General features: G+C 32.1%; 3 protein-coding genes across 4 annotated transcripts in view; 1 reads left to right on the top strand and 2 right to left on the bottom strand.

The window, feature by feature from the left end:
- Positions 1–33: 33 nt before the first annotated feature.
- On the bottom strand, positions 34–2,808 carry ELP6 (elongator protein 6). The gene is made up of 5 exons (XM_021440242.2): positions 2,475–2,808; positions 1,789–1,861; positions 1,364–1,569; positions 1,113–1,259; positions 34–641 (listed from the first exon to the last, which is right to left on the bottom strand). Exons 1-5 carry the CDS (start codon positions 2,706–2,708, stop codon positions 519–521), a joined length of 783 nt encoding a protein of 260 aa, XP_021295917.1. The 5' UTR covers positions 2,709–2,808; the 3' UTR covers positions 34–518.
- Positions 2,809–7,775: 4,967 nt separating this feature from the next.
- Positions 7,776–12,442, top strand: LOC110424921 (putative serine/threonine-protein kinase PBL7). The gene is made up of 5 exons (XM_021439630.2): positions 7,776–8,093; positions 9,068–9,261; positions 10,433–10,622; positions 10,864–11,255; positions 11,761–12,442. Exons 1-5 carry the CDS (start codon positions 7,979–7,981, stop codon positions 12,019–12,021), a joined length of 1,152 nt encoding a protein of 383 aa, XP_021295305.1. The 5' UTR covers positions 7,776–7,978; the 3' UTR covers positions 12,022–12,442.
- Positions 12,443–12,860: 418 nt separating this feature from the next.
- Positions 12,861–17,616, bottom strand: part of LOC110425063 (ferric reduction oxidase 7, chloroplastic-like) — a 5,947-nt gene continuing 1,191 nt past the window's right edge. For both annotated transcript variants that reach the window (XM_021439847.2, XM_021439849.2), the window contains 7 exons: positions 17,375–17,572; positions 16,217–16,451; positions 15,242–15,569; positions 14,876–15,152; positions 14,162–14,417; positions 13,627–14,062; positions 12,861–13,454 (listed from right to left, as the gene is read on the bottom strand). In XM_021439847.2, the coding sequence (XP_021295522.1) occupies positions 13,285–13,454; positions 13,627–14,062; positions 14,162–14,417; positions 14,876–15,152; positions 15,242–15,569; positions 16,217–16,451; positions 17,375–17,572 (1,900 nt within the window). In that variant the 3' untranslated portion in view covers positions 12,861–13,284. The remainder of the gene's footprint in view (positions 13,455–13,626; positions 14,063–14,161; positions 14,418–14,875; positions 15,153–15,241; positions 15,570–16,216; positions 16,452–17,374; positions 17,573–17,616) is intronic.

Here is a 17,616-nt window from a genome sequence, read left to right as displayed (position 1 = left end):
CAAATAAAATCTCAAATTCTAACTGTTAAAATATTTCATAAAATATCAAAATTATTATGTTAATAACTCTATCCAACCCCTTATATGGAATTCTCTGTCTATTCATGTAAGATAATCTTTCCCAAAACGGAGGGAGATTGACAACAAAACGTTTGCTTCAAAACAAAACCATATAACATGGTTGCTAGGACTGGGCAAAACTGATCAAACAGGCCAAGAAATATTTATAATATTACTGGTAGATAATTTATAACAACAAACATCTATCTGCAACCTAAATAGATGCATATCGCTAGACGACCGAAATTCAGCTTGTCGGAATACTGGTATCTCTGTCTTTAACTTGAGCAAGGGCTAATGATATCTGCTCTTCTTTTATTGTTGCTGTGAAAAAGAATTTGATATGATACAACACAGCCTCCATGGTTCTCTCCTTTTCTTTTTCCTCTAGGAACATCAAGCCAAACATGGAAGTAAAGACAACAAACTTTCCGGTCAATTACCGGTTTCATGCCCCGTCAACCTTGGCTTCCAGGGTAGAAACATTCAACAACATTTTCCTTGACCTTGAAGTGGAAATTACTTATCTTGTTCCTTGAGCTCCCTTGCCGATAATTCATACCCTTGTTCAAAACCGTCAACTGCAACATAATAAAAGCTCGTGACTTGTTAGACAATGGTAAGAAAAAGAAGAACGTCGTATGGTCTAATGCACTCTCTATATGCTCTTTGGTTGAAGAGATCTTCAATGAATAAGCAAAACATGGATGCATAAAGCAGTTGAAAGCATATTTGGCAGGTCATTCATCCAATGAATAAAAGCATTGGCTGATTTTCAAAACTAAAATGATGTCCTTGGACACTCATGTCACTGCATTATTTAGATCCTTGGTCTGAGTCGTCATCTCTTAAGGAGATGAAAACCAGATAGAAATACAAACTAGAAGTTTTTATATTGCATTAGAAAGCAACAGTATGACCAAATTAAATGGCAAATCTAACCTATAATTATTTACATCTATCGCGCAGCATTAAATTACGACAAAATGTCAATCAGAACATCAAATGACAGAAAAAAAATGATAAAAGAGATAGAAATGACACAACAGCACCTGTCCATGCACATCAGATGCTAAACCAGTAGCCAAAGGCTCTGCCTTAATCAAAATGTCTGCAAGGTACTCCATCTGTAACAAAAATGTAGGCCTATCTGCACTGGAATAAATATCCTCATGATTAAGTGTGATTAACGAACAATCCTGCGACAAGAAATGAGAACGCAATAAGAAGAGCAGTGGATCAACAAAAGAGAAAAAGTTGATGAAAGTGGAAAAAAATGAGAAAACAACAGGCATTGTCTTACAAACTCCGTTGTTAAAGTGCGGCAGTAATGCAAGAAGTCCAAGACATAATCTGAAGAGCCATTTGCGGCCACCTCCATAAGAGATAAATCATCTATGATAATGGTAACATTTTTACTGCTAACCTCAGGCAATGCTACAATGGTTTTATATATTTTCCCATACAATGCAATAAGTCCACATTCAGGACTTATTCCTTCATCTCCACCTAGTTAAACAAGTCGAAAACTCTTTCCATGAGATCAATTCCATACCACACACAAATTATTACTTACCTGAAAAGCCAGAAAACTGGAAAGTTCCAGACATCATATTAAAAAAAAAAAAGATTAATCCCCACAGAGAGAAATACCTAATCTAACACACACAAACTCATAATCATGCATGCAAAAAGTTTTGCAACAACCATTTTACCTGATTTTCTCACCTGGACATTGCAGCATCAGCATGTCAAAGAAAAATAATCTGTTGTTATCCCTTTGTGTTACTAAGTTGCATCCCTATTTCATCAAATCAACAAAAGAACCAGATACCATTAACACCAGTTCCAACTCTCAAATCGCATTGAATCGGAAAAATTGGACTGGGAACTGATCCCTTGTGTCTAACACCAACCAAATCTCACTCATTCAAGACAACACAAATCTTGTTAATTCATTAAAAAGAAAGCAGAAACCTGGGCTTGATAAGGGTCACACTATATACCACTTATTTAACTACTCCATCAACATCAACTAGACAGAACCATTCTTAAACAAGGCAAGCAACCAGTAGCAAAAATTAAAGAAATTTTTTGACCTTTTCCTTTCAATATCCAAATTCAGAAAGGACCAGTTTGTTTACACCTAGAAATTCAAACCAAATAATGTCTGCAAACTTTTTCACCTTTTCAATTTAGTAACCAGTTCACAAAGTTCCAATGTTCACACAATGCCAATTCAAACAAAACAAACCCATTTCAGTTCCACACAAAACCCAAACATACCCTTAACAAATTACCCATTAACCCTCCGTAATCCATATCCCACCATTAAATCTACCAACAAAAAACCAAAAAAAAAAAAAAATTCCCCCAAAAGAGATGGGCAAGCAGTAAGAGAGAAAGAGACTTACTAGTTTTCGAAGGACACGATCGTAGTGAGAGAAAGGCTGAGATAAAGCGATAAAGATGGAAACATTGGACGAATTTGGAGAAAGAGAGCGTTTAAGGATATGGTGAAGAACGAACGAGCCGCTCGTCTCCACTTGGTCTTCTATAGCCACTATTCGACCCCTCAGAGGCCATGGCTCGATGGTCTGGTCGAGCCCCAGGGCTTCATCGAGTAGGTTCGAAGATCTCTGATTCATGACTTAGGGAAATTTTGTTTCTAAGAGCGGGACGTTAGGGGTTTTAGGGTTTTTGGATTTTGGAAGGGAGAATATAAAATAAGGTAAATAGAAAGTAAAAGGCCGAGAAAAGATTTGGGAATGGGCTATGGCCAATGGATTGACTATTGGGCTTACATTGGGCCTATATTGAGTTTGAATTGGGCTTGGCAGTAAATAGATTTTTTTTTCTTTTTTAATTTTGCAATGCTACGGTTCAAGTGATGAGAATAGTTGAAAGTTAAATTTAAAAAGGAAAATGAAAATATATGTTCGAGTTTTATTTTAGCTGTCTAGATTTTTTTTTATTAATTTTTTTATCATTTCTGAATTATTTACACAATTTAAAGGATATTATATGTTCGAGTTTATCTTGATTCCCATTCGTAAGCACCAAATTTCAACAATGTCAAACCAATATCATGCTTCACTTTCGCATGAAAAATTTTATTATGTGTTAAGATGGGGAATGAATATTTTATTTTCTCATTTTAGATGACAAAATATTATGATATAAGTGGGTTTAAATCAAATAGTTTTTCTTTTTTTTCTTTACCACTTAGAAGCAATGAAGCCAACCATTCATGTCCCTGGATCATCTTCTTGATTAATTTGCTTCCTAATCAATGATTTGCTATTTTTTATCCAAATTGAAGTTTAATTTCCAAGCATAATATCTAAAAAAAATTTTAAATAATTTATTATTCTTTTATTACTCTCAATCAAGTCATTATTATTTTATTACATTGAATTAAACTTTTATATTTTTATTTTAAATTAAATAAATTTTTTTATAATTAACTATCATTAGTTAAGCGTCACTCGTTGTTTTATATCACATGATATTAATGTGACATATTAACACATCATAATAACTAATGATGTGATAGTATTTTCCATCTTATACGATGTCATTGTCACGTGTAGATAAAATAACAAGTGTTATTTTAATTAATGATAATTAATTAATCGTTACTTATAAAAAAAATTATTTAACTTAAAATAAAAATATAAAAACTTAATTGAATGTAATAAAAAAATACAAATTTATTTAAATAATTCAAAATTTTAATCAGTGAATTATCCCCTTCAAGATTATTGAATAAACCCTTAGGGAAAATATTGATAAGACTTTTCAATTCATATACTACTATTTAATAATGTTAAAGTTCAAGTGGGCAAGGTAAAGGTAGTAAATAATGACATACATTGATCATCAAAAAAAGTGCAAAAACTTCAAGTACTTGTCTCTTTTGCTTTCTTTTTTGGTTGATTCCTTCTTATAGACCCCAGCTTTGATTGCTAAAAGTGGAAATTGATACAAACCCAATTTTTAAAACAATGTTAGATTGCTTATGCCATCAATCATATTCAATATATATATATATATATATATATATAAATAAAGGGGTATGGAAATGCCTTGATGGAAAAGGGTCATTCTGAAAAAAAAAATAAATAAATATAATCACAAGGATATCATAATGTTGGTTGCTTTGGAAGCTACTCTGATTCTGTGTATTCCTTCACAAGCCAAAACCCTAATTTTAGAAATTTTTTCTTGCACAGCTACATTCATGAATCATGAGGCATGTGAGGGTTTTGAGCTTGAATCTTACTCTCAAAGCTGAAGGATATGAAAGTAAAATCTCATAAAAGTCAATAATACTTTTCGTAAATTCTCCTTTAAATCTTGATAAAATAACTTTTTAATAAATTAACAATCAAATGGTACCGTATCTTGTTTTTAACGTACATATTAAGTATTTTATTTGGTATATTAAAAAATTTTTATATAAAGAGTCTTAATTGAATTATCGTCGAGATTTTATATTATTGCATAAATATTTTAAATGTATTTTAGGATTCTTACTAATAGAATTGACTCATTCAAGGTGACCATAAAAGTATCCAAACTGAAATTATAATAAAAAAATTAACATAATTTAGTTTGGTCAAACAAAATACTAAGCTCATACAGAGAAGGCTGAAACAGTCTTAATTGGAACACAAACAGAAATTGGGTCATTTCACCTGTTTCTTTACCTAATCCTTTTCCTTAATTCCTGAAGCTTGTTTGGTCCATTATTTAATTAGGGTTGCTTTAACTTCTCCCTCCACACAAACTGAATTCACAGTACAAATATATTTAATTTGGTATGTTTTGGGACTAAATTGAACAGGATAGAATTGTTGGAGTTTTGAACCTCAATTCCTTCATTTGTTAATATTTATTTTGACTTGAAAATACAAAATATGACTTGAAAAATCAAGAAGATGGAAAAATATTCAAATTTTTAGATGCATTATATTTGCAAAATTACTTTTTTTAAAAAAAAATATCATAATACTTAAAAAATTCTTTGAACTATTTAAAATTTTTTCAATAAATTTTATTTTTTATTACATTTAATTAATTTTTTATATTTTTTGTTTTAGGACTAGATAAACTCTTATAACTAATAGTTAATTAATTGTTACCCTTCAAAAATGTTATCTATCATTTTATATCATATTGTGTTGATGTGGCAAACTAGATGTATTATGAATTTCAAATTTTTATCTTATGTTTGTAAAGCATATATAAATATATATATAAAACTATGTATTAAAAAAATACGAAAATGCTATATGTATGAATTATCAAAATTTGACATATATTGTTTTAAATCAACGACAAAATGTATAATACCTCATAGAACTCATGTATCTTGAAACGTTATACCGTGTATCTCGAAATTAACATCAATATAAAACCACTAATAAATTCGAATCTCGAAATTAACATCAATAAAAATTGAATTAAGAATTACATAATTATTAAAAGAGACGAACTTATCAATTAAATCAATAATTTGCTTGTTCAATTTCATCCCAAATTTCAGTAACAAGCTTATAAGGGTGAATAAAGCCAATATGCACTTGGTTGTCCCAACAACATTCACAAATTTAAAAGAAAAAAAAGGAAAAAGAAAGACAATTAATAGTATGTATGGTAGCAGACCAAAGCGCAGGTGTAGATATTGCAAACATTGAGGCGCAGCCATTTGGCACCAGCTGTCATTCCCATTATTATTTGTCTTTAAAACAATTTATAACAATATGTTTATGACCACATTACCCCAATTTATTTATATTTAATTATTTAATTACTAGTAATATTTTACTTATTAATCTTAAAATGTTGGCCCAAATCTTGTAAACCCTAAGTTAACATCACAATGCATGTATGAATTTCAATATTCAATACATATTATTTTTTAAGAGGACTTGGTTGTTTTTCTTATAAATATATGATAGTTTTTGTTAAAATTTAAAAATTTATTATTTTTTTATTTTAAATATAAATCATATATACATCGATCATGAAATGAATCATTTTCATATAATATATTTTTTAAAAATAATACAAATGACATGAGAGTTGAGGGATCGAAAAAGAAACAAAAATATTTGAATTTTGCTAACAAATATTTATTTTAAAATGTTTGACATGATATTTATTAAATAAATAAAAATAAAAAATATTTATTAAATAATTTTAATGATTTTTAATATATTAAATGAAAATGTATATTTTTTTATTAAAAATATAAAGATGTACTAGTACTTTTAAAAGTAATTGTAATTAACAAAACTTTAAAACTTTTAATTTAATTGAAATTTTTTCTTATTTTGTAAAGAATATATATATTTTAGTAAGCATTCGGCCTAGCAATTGGTCAAGAAAATGAGAAAGGGGTAGGGCCCAGCCATAAGGATAGGCCATAAATTATGGTATGAGGGAGATGTACCCTAAAGATTCCCTCTTTGCTTAATCTTGGCAGCAGAATTGCTATACAAGGAGAAAAATTAAGGCTTTTCTTTTTTTTTCCCAACTTTTATTACCAAAAATATATTTTTTTATTATAAATTTAAATTTAAAACAAAAATGAAAGTCTAAATTTATTGAATTAATTACTAATTTAAAATCCCTTAAAATGCTGTTTTATATAATTTGCCGATGTTTATTTTAAATTAATATCTATACATTAATGTTTAATTCACTTCATAAATGTACAAAAATAAAAATTTAAAAAATATTATGAGAATTTATTTTCTAAGATTTTTAATTTTTAAAATTTATTTATTAACAATGTTATACAAGAACAATATATCAAATATTAATTAAATTTTTATAATCTACTTACTTATCATAGAGTAAATGATTTATATTTGATATAATGTTAATGTATAAATTTTATATACTATGAGTTAATCAAATATTGTCATCTTTTCAATAAATAAATTTAAAAAATTAATTTTAAATAAATATTCCTAATTTTAAAAATATTTATTTGATTTTTTTTATAAAGTTATAAAGTGACACTTTGTGATTAAGTGATAGAGTGTAAATATTGTACATTGTCTGTGTATTAAAATAGATTGTTATACAAAATATTAAATTCTTAAAGTATTTAGGCTTCTTTATGACTTTCTCCCCTCAAAGTTTATAATTTTTTATTTTTTTCCTCCATTAGTATGTTATTTTTATTGGCAATATTTATTTAGTAGTATTATTGTGGAAATTATAGCTTAATAATTTATTTTTCATATGATGGTCAGGTAGGTTATATAATAGAAATAGTTCTTAATTTCAATAAATATTAATTTCTGAAAAAAATGAGATTCGATTTTAAGCTATTAATTTGAAAATTTGGATTTAATTGTAAGATGATTGGGCGACCTAAGTGTTCAATTTCTTTCATTTGTATTGATTATCATATTAATTAAAAAAATTTATAAATAATTTTCAGATGATTTATAAGAATCAATGTAAAAGTTTTTCAAAAAATCATTACAAAATAAATATTATACAGGATTCAAAACTTATTTATTTATTTGGAAGAAACCAAATGCAATAAAAACAAAATATAATAGGCTGAAAAAAGAGATAAAAGATTTAATGAGAAGAAATAAACCCAAAAAAAGGGGAAAAGTTTAAATTTTGTGGCAAAACTAACAATTTGCTAAGAAACAAAGGGCACAATAGCAGAAAGATACAAAAAATTGAAAAAAGATATAACTCTTCTTGTGAATTTAAACCTCTCTCTCTCTCTCTCTCTCTCTTTCCTAAGTGTGTGTTGGTCTGATTTCCTTCTCTCTCTTTCCTGGCTCTCTCGATATCTCTGTCCCTCTCTTTCTCTTCTTGTTACAGTCATTAGTCTGAGGTGAAAGGAAGTAAAAGGAGAAAGAAATAATAAAAAGTTCATATGGGTTGGTTCCCTTGTGGTGGAAAATCAAGCAAAAATGCAAAGAAGAAGCTCCCAAACAATAATAAGAGCAGCAGCAACAAAAACTCTGATGATCAGATCCCATCTACTTCAGGTTCTTATAACGAATATGTTCTTACTGTTTCAAAATCCTATTTTTTAATGTACCCAAAAAAAAGATTTGATCTTTTTTTTGTAATTTTAAATTTTAGTGAATTCCCATTTATTTGGCTGCAAATTGATGAGTGCTAGACCCATTTGCTTAATTGTTTGAATTTTTTAGTTTTCTGGGTTCTCAATGTTTTAGTGTGATCTGATGTAGGATTTGAGGAAGAAATGTTACTTTTTTTTTTGTTTGATTATTGGTTAAAAATGCTAACTTGGGTTTGTTTTGAAATTATGAGTAACTCTGAAATTGATGAGAATTTTGGGACATGTTGAGTCTATTAAGATTAGAATTTTTATGGGATTTAGTAATTTTAAAGTTTTTAATTTTTCGATTAATCATCTATGTATTGATTTGGAATATCAGTTGTTAAGCGAGTGTGAAATTCAGCTAATTTGTTTGCTAAGAATTTTAAGTATTTCTTTTTAATCTTAGTGTTAATATTAGTAATGAAGAATCATGGATTGGTAGATTTTAATTTCTGATCTTTTTAATTAAATTACGCTCAGATTCTTTTCTCTGAATACACTCATCAGTAGAAGCTATATGTTTTATGTTTTGTGAATTCTGATGGAGTATTTTTGTGGTTAATTGATATTATCATTACAATTCAAGAGTTAAAAACTAATTGTTGATTCTTGATGTTATGATTAGGTTATATTGCCTTTGAAAAAGCCTATGGAGTTCTAGCTAGTCCAAAAGTCTTATTATTCTGTCAACTTATCATTTGTATGAAAAAATAGAATACCATAAGTAAAAATGGATTCTCCTTGTTTTATATGATAAAAGAGTAACAAAGCTTGAATCTTGCTTGTTTGGTTTTCATCTATATATTCAGCTTCTACTGATGTGGTAGTGCTACACGTTTCAAAATCGGTTTTCAATGGTGTTAATATAAAAGTTTGGTTTTCATGTTATGGCAGAAAAGCTGAAAGTGAATTCAGCACCAGATAGTAAGGAGGAGGCTACCAAGGATGGGAATTCTGATCACATTGCGGCACATACATTTACTTTTCGTGAATTGGCTGCAGCCACAAAGAATTTCAGGGCAGATTGCCTTCTTGGTGAAGGAGGATTTGGCCGAGTGTATAAAGGGCGATTGGAGAGCACTAATCTAGTATGTGTGTTATCAGACTTTAATTTTAATAGTAAATACAAATACATGTGAAAGCATCCTTTTTGTTATGCTCATAATTTGGGTGGTTTAAGTTTTCCTTTTTGTTTTTGCTCTTTATTTAGCTTTTTTCCTTTTTTTTTTTGTATTCAATATTTTGTTCTGCCATGTATGCTTTAACTCTGTGTGATATTGGAGGTTGACTTTGACCAATAATTCTTTAAAATGGTTGAATTTAATTTTGAACAATCTTTGTATTTTTAAATTAAATTTTCTTTAGTTAATAATAGTCAAATTTAAATGTTAGTGGCTTCCCATAAAGTTTCTGCTAGAGTCATGTGCGTTTGAATGCAACAGATCATCATCTTCTTTTCCCCCTTCTCAAATGCATGTAATATTAATTGGCCAACAGAAGAATGGTTACCAATTCCCAAATTTAAGTTGTGGCTGATGTTTTTGAAGTTGTAACTGACGTTTTGTGTTGTAGTATGGACTGAAAACATTTGTAGAACTTAGTTAGCATATACATTCCTGTGGATGATGTAACAATTCAATATGTCTTGTTGAGTTTGATGGTGTTTGTGCTGGGATAAGCTCTCTATTGCATATGCAGCGAACATAGATAAATCTCTTAAGAATTATTTTAGATGTTTTGGTTACTTTTGATGCATTATCAAATACATGCTTGTAAATTAAGAGTCTCTAGGTCCATCTCCAGCTCCTTCGTGTAACTTTCATTTATTAGAATTGGGGTCAACTCTTTTATATTTCTTGCCACCTACATAAAAGTGCTTACCATTTCACAAATGAATTTTGGGGGCAAATATCAGATGCCTTTGTTCTAAGTATTATGAAAGAGGAATTAGAGATGATTTAAGTATTAAAGCAAGCCTTAAGGTGAGCAGTTAATGATCCCTATTTACTCCTTTTTTTTTCTTGCTTTCCTGAAGAGTATAACCTTAGCCATAGGACAGTGTACTAATCTCCAATGATCTTATACACCTTTAGTTGAGGATAGAAATCCAAATGTTGGTTGTTTTGTTCCGCATATCTATTTAGAGCTAAAAATATGATAATTGGCTTGCAGGATTTCAGACTTCTTCATGAATATTGTCTCAGAAATCTATTGTCTCTTAACCGCACTTAACAAGTCTGGTTGACATGTTTTGTGTAGGTTGTCGCAATCAAGCAGCTTGATCGTAATGGACTGCAAGGGAACAGGGAATTCCTTGTTGAAGTATTGATGTTGAGCCTACTTCACCATCCTAATCTTGTCAACTTAATTGGATATTGTGCTGATGGAGATCAGCGACTTTTGGTTTATGAATACATGCCGTTAGGATCCTTGGAAGATCATCTACATGGTATGTACTGCAATACTCATCTCTATACTCATGTCCAAGGTCTTGGTTTTTATCACACCATTGAATGTCATGTATCAAGTAATCATCTTAATAACAAATTCTTCTATTCTGAGTTTCTGGTGTTAGATATATTAGATTCTATTTGCCTAGTCCACTCTTCTATTTTTTTTTCTTATCCTGTCCTGCATATCCTTTAACACAGATTATTTCAATAATTTTCTCATGTGCTTTTCTATTCCAGATTTACCTCCCGACAAAAGGCAACTTGATTGGAATACAAGAATGAAAATAGCTGCAGGTGCTGCAAAAGGTTTGGAGTATTTGCATGATAAAGCTAGCCCACCTGTCATATATCGTGATTTAAAATGCTCAAACATTTTACTTGGCGAAGGCTATCATCCAAAGCTATCTGATTTTGGCTTGGCCAAATTGGGTCCTGTTGGGGATAAGACTCATGTATCCACTAGAGTGATGGGGACCTATGGATACTGTGCACCTGAATATGCAATGACTGGTCAGCTTACATTGAAATCAGATGTTTATAGCTTTGGGGTTGTTCTGCTTGAAATCATTACTGGAAGGAAAGCTATTGACAATTCAAGAGCTGGTGGTGAGCAAAATCTGGTTGCCTGGGTAAGAGAGCTTTGACTTCTCTTGTTTACTGTATTGCTGGCAATTCAAAGACACATTGTGTTGCTGTGGCATGTGTCTAACCTTCTAGATAGATTCATCTGTTATTATCATGGCTCTTTATTTTTGCATGAGCATGTTGAAATCCCCTCAAAGCTTGAGGCCAGTAATGGAATCTTGATTTGCTACTAGAAACCCTAATCTGTACGACTCTTTAGTAATCAGATATATGTTGAATAAGTACAGATGTGACAGAAAGATTAGCCTGTAGATGTAGCCTTTAAATTGTTAATAGTTGTTGGAAATAAGTCGTTATGAGAATTATTTGATTTTGGAGTCTTAATGACATCCATTTTAGAGTGGACTGTGTAGGTGGGTTGGCTACCATGAGGAAAATGGATTTTAGAACATGCCAGAACTAGAAAGAAGGATCATAATTCTTGCAAATCTATTTTTTTTCAATTGTCTAATTGTACAAATGTTTGGTAAATTTGTTTTCATTTTACAGGCTCGACCCTTGTTTAAAGATAGAAGGAAATTTGCACAAATGGCTGACCCATTACTTCAGGGCCAATATCCAGTGAGGGGTTTGTACCAAGCTCTAGCTGTGGCTGCTATGTGTGTTCAGGAACAGCCTAATATGCGGCCACTTATAGCTGATGTAGTCACTGCCCTCACCTATCTTGCTTCTCAAAAGTTTGATCCTGAAACTCAGTCAGTTCAAGGGTCTCGTACTGGTTCTTCCACTCCAAGAATGAGAAGGGAATAGTGCTGCTAGGCGAATCAAGCATTACTCATATGAAAGAATCAAATTCCCTGGCAGCTGATGATTGAGTTAGGGAAACAACAGGTTTATATGTTTGATAATTTCAATTTACTGGCCCAGAGTTCACTGCCAAGCTGCCCTCGTGAGTGGAATTTTGCAAATCCAGGTGGTCAGTTCGATGTCCATCCTCACCGCATCTGATGTAACAGGAGTTTTTGTTTTCTTTTTTTCTTCAAACCCTTTTGCCCCCCTTCCCTTTTTCTCTTCTTTTTGTCCAAAATTCTTTTTCTTATTTGCAATTGAGCTTGGGGCTTTGTATCTAAAAATGTATTTGATATAGAAACCTGGTGTACCCTTAAAGAGCATTTTACATCTGCTTGTCAATATTCTTTTTGATATTTCTCCATTCTCATTGACATTGCTAGCACCTTGTTATATGAAGTCAAGTTTCCTTGTTGCCAGCTTTTGCTTACAGAAAGCTATAGATGAGTCATATGAGTAGCTTCCATTATCCTGTTTATTGTATGTCTGTCTAGAGTTCAAAGGCTTAAAGCTAGCAGCTCCATGTGGTTTGTTTCCTTGCATGGATGTTGCTTTGCCCTAACTAGTTCAAGTGTTATCGGTGATGTTGGCTCCTAGTAAGAGGACTCCTTTCTTCTTTCCTCAATTTACAATGAAGAAAGTTTTTGCTTTCAAGTGACATCTTAATAAAGGCCTACTATAAATACATCAAGATCCCAAAAGAGAAGATGGCAAAGAGCAAATGAGGGAAACGAAGAGAAAAAAAGGGTGCAAGAAAACAAAAAAAAAAAAGGGTATTAAAAGAAGAGAGGAAAAGAAAAGAAAGGAAAACATGTAGTGATAATATAAAAAAATGAATTAAATGATTTGCGTATTGAGGAACAACATTCCCCTTGCTCAAAAACCATTCTATCCCTATATGAGCCATTTTCTAGTACTTACTACTCTCTGGATACAAAGGCTCCTTTAACTATCTTTTGTTTACCATACAAGTAAGTCCTTTACATAGAAACAGAGAAATTATTACAGATAAATTACGAAAAATATGTATATAGAATCTTCCTTACATTGAAACAGAACTATCCGAGTCCTAGATTGGCGGATCTCCCTATATATGTAATATACATTTATATGCATCCTGTGTCCCCAGCTCCATACGTATAACTATACAAGTAGTCTTCAGAGGGGGAGCATTTTTTACCTTTTAAACAAGCATATCAGGAGGAAGCTATTGGTCTTGGAGTTTTATAGATCAAAGCTATGACTGTTGAAATGGTAAATCGCTTGATAGCGTTGTCTCCTAATATTGTGTGACCTGATTTCCTTGGCAACACTTGACTGAAGAGTTGGAGGACCGCAAACAATGACACCTACATCCACATGGCCCCATTTCCTGCTTGTGCATCCAAATATTTCTGCATAGAAAGGAAAAAAGAAAAACAATTACACTCAAGAGATACTAGCCTTTTGAGTTAATTGGATTGAAGCAAGACCGCTGAACAGTAAGGGTAGATCTTACTGAACTTTCTGTGCAAGGATAAATGAATGAATTGAGCAAAAAGTCTGAAAGTTTCTTATGTTACATACCTTGGAAGTCTGGTCTGGAACCATATTGAATGGTAGTAAAATTTTCAAGATTCTTCTGACTCAAATCTTTGGTTGCCACAGTCCCATTGCTATGAGCAGATTCAACCTTTATCCTGTCATTGTCCTCATGTTCATCCCTTGCAGAAACATTTTTATCCCAAAGGTGCCATAAACTAATCACAAGACCCCCAAAGATTATAACACTTGCAACCATGCACGCAATGAAAAGAAGACCCTGGTACCACCAGGTAGATACCTGGTATGGATTTATGTAGAAGATACGCAACAAAGCCACTGAAATAACAAATCCTACAGTCGATATCATAACATACAGGCCAGACCATATATTGTTTCCAGTACCAACCAAAACTGACATGTTACAACCAGAGAGAGGGCAGGCAGAAGAGTTCAAAGCCACATGAACATTACCTTCTTCCTGCAGAAAACATCAAACACCAGCAGAAATTAAAAAAAAAAAATAATAATAATTATGTTCAAAAGCAAAGTAGAAGTGCTGGGTATAAACTAGACCTACCAATGAAGGCTCTGATTCTCGAGTGACATAAATATTAATCTCAATATTTACTTTTTTAGCAAAAAATGGACAAATCAACTCCATGTCAATTGTTGAAAGAAGAGGAAGCTCATCTGACTTTTTAACAGCCCAAACAAGCAAAACCTTTCTCGGTAGACAAGGCTTTCCATCCCTAACACGATGGAGGATATCACTTAGGATAGCCAGGAATGGTGAAATCCCAATGCCACCAGCCACTAAAATTAGGTTCTCATACCTATGAAAACAAAATCATAACATCAGGCTTTTTATGAAGCTAACTCAAAAGTCAATCTGAACATCCAAACAGTGAAAACTGCTGTAGCTAAATTTGTTGAATAGAGTCAGGAAATATCCACAATAGAAAAATCTTTTGTAGCCATATTCTGCCTTTAATGCTCATTAGCTTAACTATTGAAATGAAATCATCTTGGAGTTTTTGTATTATATAATGGAATAGGTTTAAACAGAAACTAAAACATGCCATCACAAAGTTGTGCTTGCCAGGTCATAAAAGAAGAAAGCATTTGTTCTGAGTGACTAATTGAGAGCTTGGTATTGGCCAACATGACATACAAAATAAAGCAAATTTCCTTTCATATATTGTATAATATGAATTTAAAAAACCAGTTAACTAACGAAGGTGGACAACAACTAATAAGCACATACAAGAGATCAAGATACGAGAGTACGTACATCAAGTGGTATGGTGATTCATGCCCATAAGGTCCCTCAACAGAAGCTGTTATCGTGGTTTTGGTCAGAAGAGGAAGATTCTTTTGTGGTTCTGTCTCGGACATACTCAAGATATTGTCCCTTAACCTTGCAGTCCATCCCCCTAGAACCTTTATGAGAATAGATAGATGATATTTACCATCTAGAGGACTAGATGAAACACTGAATGGATGCCACTGCAGCCAAGATAATTCTCGAACTTGAAGAAAAATAAAACTGAGTGCATTGTACCCCAAATCTACATATTTCAATCAGAAAACAAGTCACAAAACAGCAATAATAGATACCCAAGGAAACAAATAATTTGTGAAGAATGATTTTTCTTACTTCGAGGTTTTGAGAGGACTAATTCCACTGTCCCGCATGGAAGCAACTTTGCTGAAAGTACATCCACAGTCCTTCGTGATTGGCAGAACCTCAGGAAGCGATCAAGCATGAAAATAAATATTCCTCCAGCAGCTATGCTAAAAACAAAATCACCAACATGCAACGCCAAGAAGACAACAAAGACTACATATAGTTGATGTGTATAGAAGAACAATTCAAAGTAGTCCTTCCTCACTGGGTGAAGTGATGTAACCCACATAAACAAGCCAGCTAAAAGGCTGATAACTCCTGGTAAATTAGCAATACCAATGTTTTTCCACTCCAGTAACTGCATGAAAGAATTAAAATGGAAAAGCTGAGCAACTAGCTTCAATATCTTCATCTTAGCCTCTATCTAATTTTAAGACTTCACATACTTTGAATGTAAAACACAAGAAGAAAAGAATTGACAGTATTTTCTTTAGACCTCACTCACCAATCAATAGCTTTTGTCATAAATCAAACGATTAAACTCATAAGAAAATTGAAGATAACTGGTAAAGTCTTCCAGGAACAAATTGTGGCAAAAATATGATGGCCATTTATTGCTGTCAGTCATTACTCCCCAATCTGTAATTCTTCCAACTTCTATTTACTATATATATGTTGATTTATTAATTTAAATTGGACTAGCTCCAACAGCTTTTTCAGTGGAATATGCCGCAACTATTTCAGTAAGTTATTTCTACTTCCTTGAGCTGTAATTCTTTTGCTGTTAGATTATTCACATGTTTCAAATGCAATCATATAACTTGGTCATTCAATTAAGAAGAATATCAAAACTTGTCTTGTGCATAGATATGCATCTTCCAGCATCTACATAAGAGAAATACACACAGGGCAGGCTTATGCACATATTGAAATTATATATAGGAAAAAGTGCATGCAGAAAACTAATATGAGTTAAACCAGAAAGAAAACCGATAGGGGACTCACTTCCTTCAGGAGGGTTCCTTTTATCGCCCATGCGATTACATAGGACAGCCCATGGAGTGTAAAGAGCGTCATGGTCAGATGTCCCAACCATACATGATATCTTGTAGCATGCTCAAAAGGGATGTCTATAAGACGAAGAAGAAGTGAACCCCTTGCAACTGGGAGGAACAAAAATGCTAAGCAGAGTAATCCGATCATTCCAAACCGTAGTCCTGTCAGTTCCAACATGACTATACTGAAAAGACGAAAGACAATATTAGTCCTCTATGAAAAAGAAATTTCGAGTTACTATGAAGCACATGAACCTGCTGAAGCGAATTAGCATTACTTGTAAGTGACAACTTTCAGAAGCTACTAACGAATTTCTTAAAGTGGTGAACATTTAAACACTTCTAATGTTAATAAAATATACAGTTCCCAAATTCAGATTAAGACTCTGCTCATAGAAATTTGAAATCACAGCATCTTGTGGTTCCTTTAAGTACTCTTCACTGATTTTGTTCATAGAAAACGCTTCAAATTCAACCTAAAATTCAGTCATTCCAAAGGTGTTCATAGGAATCACACCTTTTCCATGGAATTAGTAGATGAAAGAAAAGAAGATTAATGTGATATTTAATTAAACAAGGAAGCATCATAACAGCCATTTCAACTTGAATAAATCTGGAATCCAGTTCTACAGATTCAAAGAGAGGGTTTGGGATCGCAGAATTATCAAGTTTCGCATAAGATGGTCAGATGTCGTGAATGGTTATGTCCAAGCAAAACAAAATAATTTTGGCCAAGGTAAACACTATTGATTTGATGCAGAAAGAAAAACAAAGTTTCTATAAAATTTGCAGCTTGGCAGATGAAACATTTCCACAATTTTTTTTTAAAAAAAAATTGAAACACCTCTACAATATTAGCAGTTATGAAGCCCCACAATCAATGGTTTCAAAGAATCTTATCTCAAGCCAGTCAAGCCAATTAATTTTTTGGTCCTAGGACCTTGAATGAAGCAGTGAAGACCATTAACATAAAGTTACAGCCATCATTACAAGAACACATACAATATTTTGAGCACAGAATTGATGCATGCTGAAAAAAATCCATAAAATTGAAACGGATAAAATAAGCAGTACTATTATTAATCATTAAGAACACAAAATCTTTTACCCTTTTTCTGTAGAAGGAATGTCAAACAGAGTCATGAGGCTAAGGTTCCGCAAGGTGTAAGCATACACAGCCCAGAAAATAAACACAACAAAAAGGATAATCCCAATAAGCTCAGCAGCAGATACAACCCCAAATGGTCCATCCACCAGAGCAGGGAAAGTCCACAAACGAAATCTAGGACTTTTTGAGGTCTTCCTCCTATAAGCAAGCCAAATTTCATGTCATAAGACAATATATATATA

This window comes from Theobroma umbraticum, unplaced genomic scaffold, assembly GCF_002168275.2.
Source record: "Theobroma umbraticum cultivar Fairchild unplaced genomic scaffold, ASM216827v3 scaffold_81.0, whole genome shotgun sequence".
In the NCBI taxonomy this organism is placed as follows: Eukaryota; Viridiplantae; Streptophyta; class Magnoliopsida; order Malvales; family Malvaceae; genus Theobroma; species Theobroma umbraticum.
This window is presented reverse-complemented; position numbering and strand designations above follow the sequence as displayed.